This window comes from Penaeus vannamei, chromosome 22 (genome assembly GCF_042767895.1).
Source record: "Penaeus vannamei isolate JL-2024 chromosome 22, ASM4276789v1, whole genome shotgun sequence".
NCBI classification, from domain to species: Eukaryota; Metazoa; Arthropoda; class Malacostraca; order Decapoda; family Penaeidae; genus Penaeus; species Penaeus vannamei.
The window spans coordinates 36,831,021-36,841,020 of record NC_091570.1 but is presented as its reverse complement, the minus strand read 5'-3'; the positions used below and the strand labels follow the sequence as shown (position 1 = coordinate 36,841,020).

The 10,000-nt window shown below is 55.5% G+C and overlaps 2 protein-coding genes across 2 annotated transcripts in view; one reads left to right on the top strand and one right to left on the bottom strand.

The window, feature by feature from the left end:
- The window catches only part of ptc (protein patched), a 138,932-nt gene that overhangs the window by 2,060 nt on the left and 126,872 nt on the right, over window positions 1-10,000 (bottom strand). The window contains exons 16-19 of the mRNA XM_070137119.1: window positions 8,237-8,356; window positions 7,573-8,155; window positions 7,273-7,467; window positions 1-922 (exon numbers count right to left, since the gene is read on the bottom strand). The exon at window positions 1-922 is cut by the window's left edge and continues 2,060 nt beyond it. Of these exons, the coding sequence (XP_069993220.1) occupies window positions 7,274-7,467; window positions 7,573-8,155; window positions 8,237-8,356 (897 nt within the window). The 3' untranslated portion in view covers window positions 1-922; window position 7,273. The remainder of the gene's footprint in view (window positions 923-7,272; window positions 7,468-7,572; window positions 8,156-8,236; window positions 8,357-10,000) is intronic.
- On the top strand, window positions 2,467-3,289 carry LOC138865795 (uncharacterized). The gene is made up of 2 exons (XM_070137121.1): window positions 2,467-2,523; window positions 2,942-3,289. Exons 1-2 carry the CDS (start codon window positions 2,467-2,469, stop codon window positions 3,287-3,289), a joined length of 405 nt encoding a protein of 134 aa, XP_069993222.1.

Genomic DNA, 10,000 nt, shown 5'->3' with positions numbered 1-10,000 from the left:
TGCACTACCATTAGGAAGAAAGAAATATAAAAGGGGGATTTCCGTTATACAGGGGAATTCGTCTTACAATTTTACCTCACGCTAAGAACGTGATTTACGTAAGCATCTAGCTTGGACTATTCTATATATTTTCACTATCTAAAAATGGCGTAACCGACATATTTTTGTCTGTTTCCTTTCCTTGTTTACACTCTGAGAATGACAGGAGGATCCTCTAAATGAAATATAATGTAATTCGCGTTTTTTTTTTCATTTTTTTTTTTCCAGGAAGCATTTGTAACTCCAAGAGGAAAAAAATAATAATAATTGGAGGGACAAAGAGGTAGATAAAGGTTTGAGAGAGTGGGAGGGGGTCGGGGTGGGGGTGGGGGGTTCTAAGACATCCCGGAAGGCACCAATGTTTGTCTCAGATAAAGTTTCTCAATTGCAGCTTTCTTGCAGGAGGATGGGAGGGAATAGGAGGGGGTGGGGGCGGGGGGTGGGTGGGTGGGTTAGACGTCTTGAAATCTCCTGTGAGGAATCTGTGGACGCCCTGAGGTGAAGGTGTACTGGCAACTGTAGGTGGAGCTTTTGTTGTAGGTCTGTACAACTCGTAGGGTTTTTTTCTTCATTTTCTTCCTTGAACCTTGGGACGGAACGGACGGGGGGGGGGGGGGGGGGGCGGAGGGAAGACGGGGGAAGGGGGGGAGGGGGAGGGGGGAGGTTCAACTCTGGATCCGGTGTGTGTCTGTACGTCGTATACTCTTCGGTCACTGGAGCTTTTTCTTTCGAAGATCACGTCTCACAAGAAGGCGCTGGCGAAGGACAAAAGATTCTTTGACGAGTGGAGTAACTGAGTTCGGTTCGGCTTATTTGATTTTGGCTTCGGCTTCCCGACGGAGGAGGCCCCGCTAGCACCATTTCGGAAGAGGCAGAGGCGAACCTGGAAGGGAAAAGAAGAAAAATTAACAAAACAGACAAATAAAAGACGGGAAAACTGTACATATGCAGAAATACTGTTATCTATTTTAGGGTTTGGGGGATTTTGCAATGAAATGCGCAATTTCCTTGCAGCAACTAATAGATAAATAGGCCTTATGAAAAGAATTACGATGTAAAATCACTGATGATATAGTAATAAAGCGTTGCGTGTCCCTTCAAGTGTAAAATGCAGGGCCGTCGCAGTTACCATTTCTATGCAAAGTAACTTTCTAATTTGACAGCTCCAGAGTTCGGATTGCTGGCGACGTCTGCACTCTAACCCGCCTAACTACCTCTTAAACCCTGCGTAGTTAAAGTTATGGAGATTAATTTTTCTCGGCTTGCGCCAATTTCTCCGGGAAGACGAGAAATGAAAGAGAAGGAGAGAGAGAGAGAGAGAGAGAGAGAGAGAGAGAGAGAGAGAGAGAGAGAGAGAGAGAGAGAGAGAGAGAGAGAGAGAGAGAGAGAGAGAGAGGAAAAAAGAGAGAGAGAGAGAGAGGGAAAAAAAAGAGAGAGAGAGAGAGAGAGAGAGAGAGAGAGAGAGAGAGAGAGAGAGAGAGAGAGAGAGAGAGAGAGAGAGAGAGAGAGAGAGAGAGAGAGAGAGAGAGAGAGAGAGGTAAAGCAGCCCCCCCGAGAGCTCGCGTCGTGTCGGCAATACTACGAAACAGCTCATAATACGAAACCGACTCTCCATCCCACTCGCCCCGTCCGTTCCTGGAGGCCGTAGGAGCGAATGTGCAAGCAACGAGGGCGCGAGGGTTACGCCCGGGACCGCAGCCCCGGCCATTACAAATAAAGCCAGCCCTGGACGCGCGACAATCGCCCTTACGGAGCTTAATAAGGCAAAACCCGGGAGGGAGCGGGGAGGAGGGTTCCGCCCCTGTGACCCGGCCTCAGCGCGTCGCCCATTTAGATAACCCAAAACCGCGAGAGGGGACATTCCGCAGATTACGGCCGGCCCGGGTTATCTACCTCCTCGGACCACCGCCACGAGGCTCCGCTACCTTAGCTCGCGATACCTGTGCGCCCCTGCAAGCCCCCCCCCCCGCCCCTCCCTGCCCCTTGGCCCCTGCAACCCCCCCCCCACCCCCACCCCTTCCTCCTCTCCGGCACTGGTGGCACAGCCAGCAGGGTCACGCGACGGTGGTCGTTAAAGGCGAAGGCGGGCGGTGGAGGTGTGTGCGCAGGGGGCGGGGGTAGAGGGCGCGGGGAGAAGGGGAGAGGGGAGAAGGGGGTAGGGGGGTGGGGGGGAAGGAGACGCGCTGGCATACGCCCTTCTTGCCCCGGCGCGCCACACACCTCGCCGTGGATTGAGACATCAACGTCAGACCAGGTAAATACACCCGACCCCGCTACACCGACCACCCCGCCCACCGCCCACCCCCTCGAGCCCACACACAACCTGCGCGCCTATACCGTGGGGGAAGGGGGAAGGGGGGAAGGGGGGGGGAGGGGGAGACGGGTACATTCCAGCAGGAACTTATCTTAATATCATGCGGCGAGGATATGGTGCCCGGTGTGCGAGATGCTGCGGAGATACGGCCAGCTGGTCATTGTGTTTGTGTTAGTTATACGCCAGCGTGTGCGTGCGTGCGTGTGTGTGTAAGTGCGTGTGTGTGTGTGTGTAAGTGCGTGTGTGTGTGTAAATGCGTGTGTGTGTAAATGCGTGTGTGTGTAAGTGCGTGTGTGTGTAAGTGCGTGTGTGTGTGTGTAAATGCGTGTGTGTGTAAGTGCGTGTGTGTGTGTAAGTGCGTGTGTGTAAGTACGTGTGTGTGTGTGTAACTGGTTCTTAATGCAGGATTCTTGCAGGCTGGCAATTATTTCGCGAAGAAGAAAAAATACTGTTTTACGGATATGATTCAACGCACGGCGACTGCGCGCAACGCACGCCTCCGTCTCGTGGCCGCCCGGAACGCCTTTTCGACTCTCACGATTATCGGATATTCCAGCCTAATACCCCTTCGCCTTCGCCCCGCCTCAGGAGAGTGCAGAGGGCAGCCCACCGCCCCAGGAGAGTGCAGAGGGCAGCCCACCGCCCCAGGAGAGTGCAGAGGGCAGCCCACCGCCCCAGGAGAGTGCAGAGGGCAGCCCACCGCCCCAGGAGAGTGCAGAGGGCAGCCCACCGCCCCAGGGGAGTGCAGAGGGCAGTCCACCCTTCCCCGATCGGCCGACGCCTGGGCCGCCCTCGCCGACGTCTCCTGCAGGAGGTCTTCCCCCACCCACCCCCCTCCCACTCCCCCCGACTCCTCCCCCTCGGAACTGCGACCGGCGGACATACCCGCGCTTCGGGTCCCCCTCGGAATTACCCAATTTCGCACGGGCGTCTTAATGGCCGGGTCGCGGGGCGGTCGCGGAGGTCCGAGGGGCGGCGGCGAGATCAAAGTCCGGCCCGTGATTGAATTCTTCACACAATCGCCGCGCGAGAATGGCGCTCAGAGGCGGAATTAGCGACGCTGCGGCCCCGTTCGTTGCCTCCTCCCCCCCCTCACCCCCTCGGCTCCCCCCCTGCCCGACGGCCGCTACGGATCCGGGGCCAAACGCGCTGACACTCTTCCTCGGACTCTCTCTGTCTGTCTCTTTCTCTCTCTCTGACACTCTTCCTCGGACTCTCTCTCTCTCTTTCTCTTTGTCTGTCTCTTTCTCTCTCTCGGACACTCTTCCTCGGACTCTCTCTCTCTCTGACACTCTTCCTCGGACTCTCTCTCTCTCTCTGACACTCTTCCTCGGACTCTCTCTCTCTCTTTCTCTCTGTCTGTCTCTTTCTCTCTCTCGGACACTCTTCCTCGGACTCTCTCTCTCTCTTTCTCTTTCTCTCTCTCTCTCTCTCTCTCTGACACTCTTCCTCGGACTCTCTCTCTCTCTCTCTCTCTGACACTCTTCCTCGGACTCTCTCTCGGACACTCTTCCTCGGACTCTCTCTCTCTCTGACACTCTTCCTCGGACTCTCTCTCTCTGTCTCTTTCTCTCTCTCGGACACTCTTCCTCGGTCTCACTCACTCTCTCTCTCTCTCTCGGACTCTCTTTCTCTTTCTCTCTCTGTCTGTCTCTTACTCTCTCTCGGACACTCTTCCTCGGACTCACTTTCTCTCTCTCTCTCTCTCTCTCTCTCTCTCTCTCTCTCTCTCTCTCTCTCTCTCTCTCTCTCTCTCTCTCTCTCTCTCTCTCTCTCTCTCTCTCCCTCTCTCTCTCTCTCTCTCTCTCTCTCTCTCTCTCTCTCTCTCTCTCTCTCTCTCTCTCTCCCTCTCTCCCTCCCTCCCTCCCTCCCTCCCTCCCTCCCTCCCTCCCTCCCTCTACCTGGACTGACACCTGCGAAAGACCCGAGTAGGTCCGCAATGGGCGTGGTGACGAGGGTGGGAAGGGGGCAGGTTTAAAGGACTTAGTGCAGGTACGTGTGAGTCCAATTGCCATGCGTGGGTTGCCATACCGCGGATGACGAGACGACGAGATAGAGTGAGGGTGACGGGATAGAGTGAGGGGTGAGGGTGACGAGATAGAGTGAGGGGTGAGGGTGACCAGTTAGAGTGAGGGGTGAGGGTGACGAGATAGAGTGAGGGGTGAGGGGGACGAGATAGAGTGAGGGGTGAGGGGGACCAGTTACAGTGAGGGGTAAGGGTGACGAGCTAGAGTGAGGGTGAGGGTGACGAGCTAGAGTGAGGGGTGAGGGTGACGAGACAGAGTGAGGGGTGAGGGTGACGAGACAGAGTGAGGGGTGAGGGGGACCAGTTACAGTGAGGGGTGAGGGTGACGAGACAGAGTGAGGGGTGAGGGTGACGAGACAGAGTGAGGGGTGAGGGGGACCAGTCAGAGTGAGGGGTAAGGGTGACGAGATAGAGCGAGGGGTGCGGGGGACGAGGCATGGAGGGCGAGGTTAGGAGTGAGGAGTGAGGGGGACGAGACAAAGGTGAAGAGGTAAGGGTAACGAGGTGAGGGTGACGGCAAGGTGAGGTGGCAAACACTCCGGAGACACTAACGAGAGCCTACAACTTTCACAATCCGGCTACAATCACCAACACCGCCTGCCTCCCTTCCCCCCTTCCCTCCCTCCCTCTCTCCCCGCCTCCAAATTCATGACCACACCCCCCCTCCCCCACCACCTCCCTCATCACTAAACCCCGCCCCCACTCGCCACTGTCACCACACGAGTGGCTTTGTCGGTATACCCAAACCATGCACTCCATGCGACTTTTTCCAACATCATTAGCCTTGATTAATCTGACTCTCTTCATTATAATCAAGAGCCTAATGAATACCGATTCAATTGACCTCATTAACCCGGTCTGTGGTCCGCCAAGTAGGGCACCTGCTACTAGAAATTACTAGAAGGCATAACTTGTTAATTAAAACCGTCGTAACGAGACCGGTGCGCGAGAGGCAGGGAGGGAGGGGGTGGAGGGGGTAAGAGCGGCGGTCAGACCAACTCTTAAGGGGTCTGGTGGTCTCCTCAGACCGATGGGGCTTCGGGAAACGGCGATGGTAATGCGAGAGTGAGTGCCGAGGGGGGGGGGGGGCGTGCTGGGTCTCGTCGTCGTCGTCAATCGCTAGCACAACGTCTGGATATTCTTCTAACACAGATGCAAACATGCCCGTGCACGCAGACAGACAGACAGACAAAACACACACACAGACACAGACAGACAGGCAAAACACACACACAGACACAGACAGACAGACAAAACACACACAGACACAGACAGACAGACAGACAAAACACACACAGACACAGACAGACAGACAAAACACACACACAGACACAGACAGACAGACAGACAGACAGAACGACAGACAGACAGACAAAACACACAACACACACAGACACAGACAGACAGAACGACAGACAGACAAAACACAGACAGATAGAACGACAGACAGACAAACAGACACAAACACACAAACAAACACACGCAGCGAGGCAGCCTTACCTGCAGATCCATCCAAAAGGAACACAAATTGAGCATGAATAATGGAAAAGCGACGGGACGGGGCACGCACGGGGCAGGTTGGTTGCGACACTGCAGTTCCCGAGCCCAGCAGGCCCCGCCAAGCACCGAACTGTCAATCACTCGGCCCCAAATACCGAGGCACACCCGCGCATACAAACAACACTCGGCACTCGTTCTCCATCCGAGGCAGTGGGGAAAAAAACGAGTATTTTGGCGTCTTTGCGGCCCTTCCCTTCCTTTCCCGTTTTCCTCGGTCTAAATCCTCCCTTCCTTACCTTCTCCCTAGGTCTACTTCCTCCCTTTCCCCATCTACCCCTTCCCTTGAGTCTATCCTATCCCTCCTCCCCTTCCCTTCAGTCTATCCCTTCCCCTCCTCCTCCTCCTCCCTTCTCTGTAGTCTATCCTCCCTCTCCCCGTCCCCCTCCTCCATTCTTCCTCCCTCTCCTCCTCCCCCTCCCCATCTTCCCTTCTCTTCAGTCTATCCTCCCCCTCACCTTCCCCCTCCTCCTCTTCCCCCTCTCCTTGATCTACCTACCCCCCCTCCGCCTCCTCCTCTCCCCTCTCCTTGATCTACCTATCCCCCTCCCCCTCCTCCTCTCCTCCCTCTCCTTGATCTACCAATCCCCCCTCCCCCTCTTCCCCCTGCCCTCCGCCTCCACCCCCCCCCCCTCCTCCTCCAGGCGGCGCCCCGGAGTGGGAGTGCCATAGCGGCGCTAATGTAAACATCGAAAACCGAGCTGAACAGAGACAAAGGCCTCGTTATCTGCAATATTACTTCGGATTGCAAGGCGCCGAGGCTCGTCTTACATGGGAAAGATAGATAGCGAGATGGCCAGATAGCGAGATAGCCGAGAGCTCTACCCATGTACAGACGGGGGGAAAAATTGGCTGCGTGTTTCCTCGGGCGCCGTGTTAAGGAGGCTGTCCTTAATGAGTGAAGTAATTTCGGCAAATGATGATAAGCAAAGAGAGCGAGATATTTATGAGGATCTAAGGGCACGCGCAAAAAGGTGTTAAACGCAGGGTCTGGTCTGACTAGCCGACTCCTAAAGGTATATAATCAGCTTGTTAAATCAGTGACAGGTAACCAATCACAAAGCACTGTCAATGACCCACTGACCCACCCTAAAAATAAGACAGCAAATAAAAAAAAAATCGAGAGAATCGCCGTTTTCTGTTGTGACGCAGACCCTTCCCTCAGATTCCCCAATTCATTGCGTTTATCAAATGAAACGTTTCGTGAAATGAGACGTTTGCGTGAATTTTTAAAGCACATCTGCATCCATACTTCGTCCTTCGTCCCTATCCAATCCTACCATAGCGCAGCCTTTCCCTTACTATGTTATCCTACTTTACTTCAAGTGCGACTCACCTCACTTGGGCGACGATTCGTCCTCCATGTCCGATGACCCCCTGGAGGAGGAGGCCCCCGTGCCACTGCCGGAGGAAGAGGAGGAGGAGTGACTGCCGTTGAGCGAACCCGAGCCATGGCTGCTGCTGCTGCTGCTCCGTCGACTACTGCGTCTGGTGCTACTGCTGCTGCTGCGGTAGGTGGGTTCCACCGAACCTGACGGAGGACAAAAGGGGACTATCAAATCGGAGTGTAAGATATCAGCCGTTTTTAACACGACAAACGAAGTACTACACTCAACCCGTTTTTCGTTCTACTTACCCGGCAGTGGCGTGTGGAGCTCCACCTTGACCTTGGCTGTGGCGGTGACTTTGGTGGTGACGTGGTGGTCGTGGTGCGCCTCGCCGGAGCCACCTGCGTGCGCGGGCGTCGTGGTCGTCTCGACAACCACCTGCGGCTTCACAACGATTTCGTGCGAGGAGCGGAGCGACTGCGAGGACCTGGCTGACGAAGGCTCCTCCGTGATGGTGGTGAGCGAGAGGTTGGAGCCGCCGTGCAGCCGCGGGTACAGCGAGCCGCCGCCGCCGCCGCCGCCCGACCTTCGCGAGCTGCGGCTTCCTCCGCCGCCGCCGCTTCGCCCGCTGCGTCTGGAGGAGCCGCTGTGGGAGTGGGAGTGGGCCGGCTGCGGGGACGGGGGCGGCGACGGCGTGGGCAGGCGCTCCGGGTGGTTCCGCGGCACCACTTCGGCAGGAGGGCCCACCAGGGACAGTAGCACCGGCAGGAACAGCAGCCCATCGATCACGCCCAGCACCGTCAGCGCCAACAGCACGTAGAAGAAGTACCTGCAGAGAGCGAAGATCCATGTGAACAGAAGAGACAAAATACTGAGACAAACAACAAGACACTTACGTTAAATGTGGTAGTTCAAGAGTAATAATTCCGATAAAAAAAGAGAAAAAAGAAACGAAGAGAGCGAGAGCTTCACATGGGAGGTCATGCGCAGCCTTCTGCTGGTGCCACGAGACACTTCAAGTCCACGAGGCTCCGTGTGGAGGCTGTCTAATGAGTCCCCACATTTGTGATGCAAATCCTCATCCACCGCGCCCTAATACGGCACCACACACGCACCATGTGTCAGCCGCCACAAAACCGAGGCGCCATTACCTCCGCCGTCACCATCAACATCCCCCCGTCACCATCCTCCCCCCCCTCCCTCACCATCAGCACCATCGCCAGCGCCCGACGCCCCAACCAGCAGTCCCGCCCCCGCTGTCGCTAGGTACGGCTGCGGGCGCGCGCGGGGGACGGGGCGGGCGGCCGAGCAAGCAAGCACACGCGCGGGCGACGTCGGAGATAAGAGGGCGGCTGAGAGGGAGAGGGAGAGGGAGAGGGAGAGGGAGAGGGAGAGGGAGAGGGAGAGGGAGAGGGAGAGGGAGAGGGAGAGGGAGAGAGAGAGAGAGAGAGAGAGAGAGAGAGAGAGAGAGAGAGAGAGAGAGAAAGAGAAAGAGAAAGAGAAAGAGAAAGAGAAAGAGAGAGAGAGAGAGAGAGAGAGAGAGAGCGAGAGAGAGAGAGAGAGAGAGAGGTACATCTGGCACCCGGGCGAGTCGCGGGATCGGCTCCTTCGGCTTCGGCTTCGGCTTCGGCTTTTTGCGACGTCGGATAAGACTATATAATTTGCGGATGAATGAGATCGTATCGGCGCCTCCATTCAAGGGCCCCAACACGCTGATCGGGAACCTTCCGCCGCGGGACGAGGCGAACCGCGCGCGCGCCGGGACCGCCAATTACTCGATGAAGGGAAGCTGTGGAACCCTACACGCCTGGGGGGGGGGGAGGGGGGTAGGGGGGAGGAAGAGGGAAGGGGGGGAGGGGGTTCTCGCGGACTCGATCTTTGGCGTGCCTTGCGAAGCCCTGGGACGGGGGGTGAGGGGGGAGGGGGAGGAGGAGGAAGAAGAGGGGGAGGAGGAGGAGGAGATGGAGGAGGAGGAGGGGAGGAGGAGGAGATGGAGGAGGAGGAGGAGGGGCATAAATCTTCAGCAGATACGTACCGAACTTCAACTTGATAAACACCAGAAAAAACAAACAAAAAACTTTCGATTCTCTTCCGCAGAGAGAAAGAAAAAGAGAGAAAACGAAAAAAAAAAAAAAAAAATTTAGACAACGATACTTCACCGCATAAAAAAAAAAAAAAAAAACTCCAACTAAAAGCAAAAACACATAAAAGGACGCAAGACGCTAGCTCTGTCGCTAAGGATCTGGGACGAAGGACTCTGAGAACAGCCAGCCCGGGGGACCGTTGAGGAAAGGAGGAAAGAGGGGAAGGAGATAGAAAAATATGAAATATGAGGGGAAGGATTAGAGGGAGGGATTAGAGGGAGGGAAGGAGGTGTGGCGGGGAGGGGAAGGGGGGGGGTGTGGAGATCGAGCTGGATAAATGGGAAATAGTGAAGGGGTCTGAACTAAAGATGGTGAAAGAGAGAGAGAGAGAGAGAGAGAGAGAGAGAGAGAGAGAGAGTGAGAGAGAGAGAGAGAGAGAGAGAGAGAGAGAGAGGGAGAGAAAGAGAAAGAGAGAAAGAGAAAGAGAGAAAGAGAAAGAGAAAGAGAAAGAGAGAAAGAGAAGAGAGAGAAGAGAGAGAAGAAAGAGAGAAGAAAGAGAGAAGAAAGAGAGAAGAGAGAGAGAGAAGAAAGAGAGAGAGAGAGAGAGAGAGAGAGAGAAGAAAGAAAGAGAGAGAGAGAGAGAAGAAAGAGA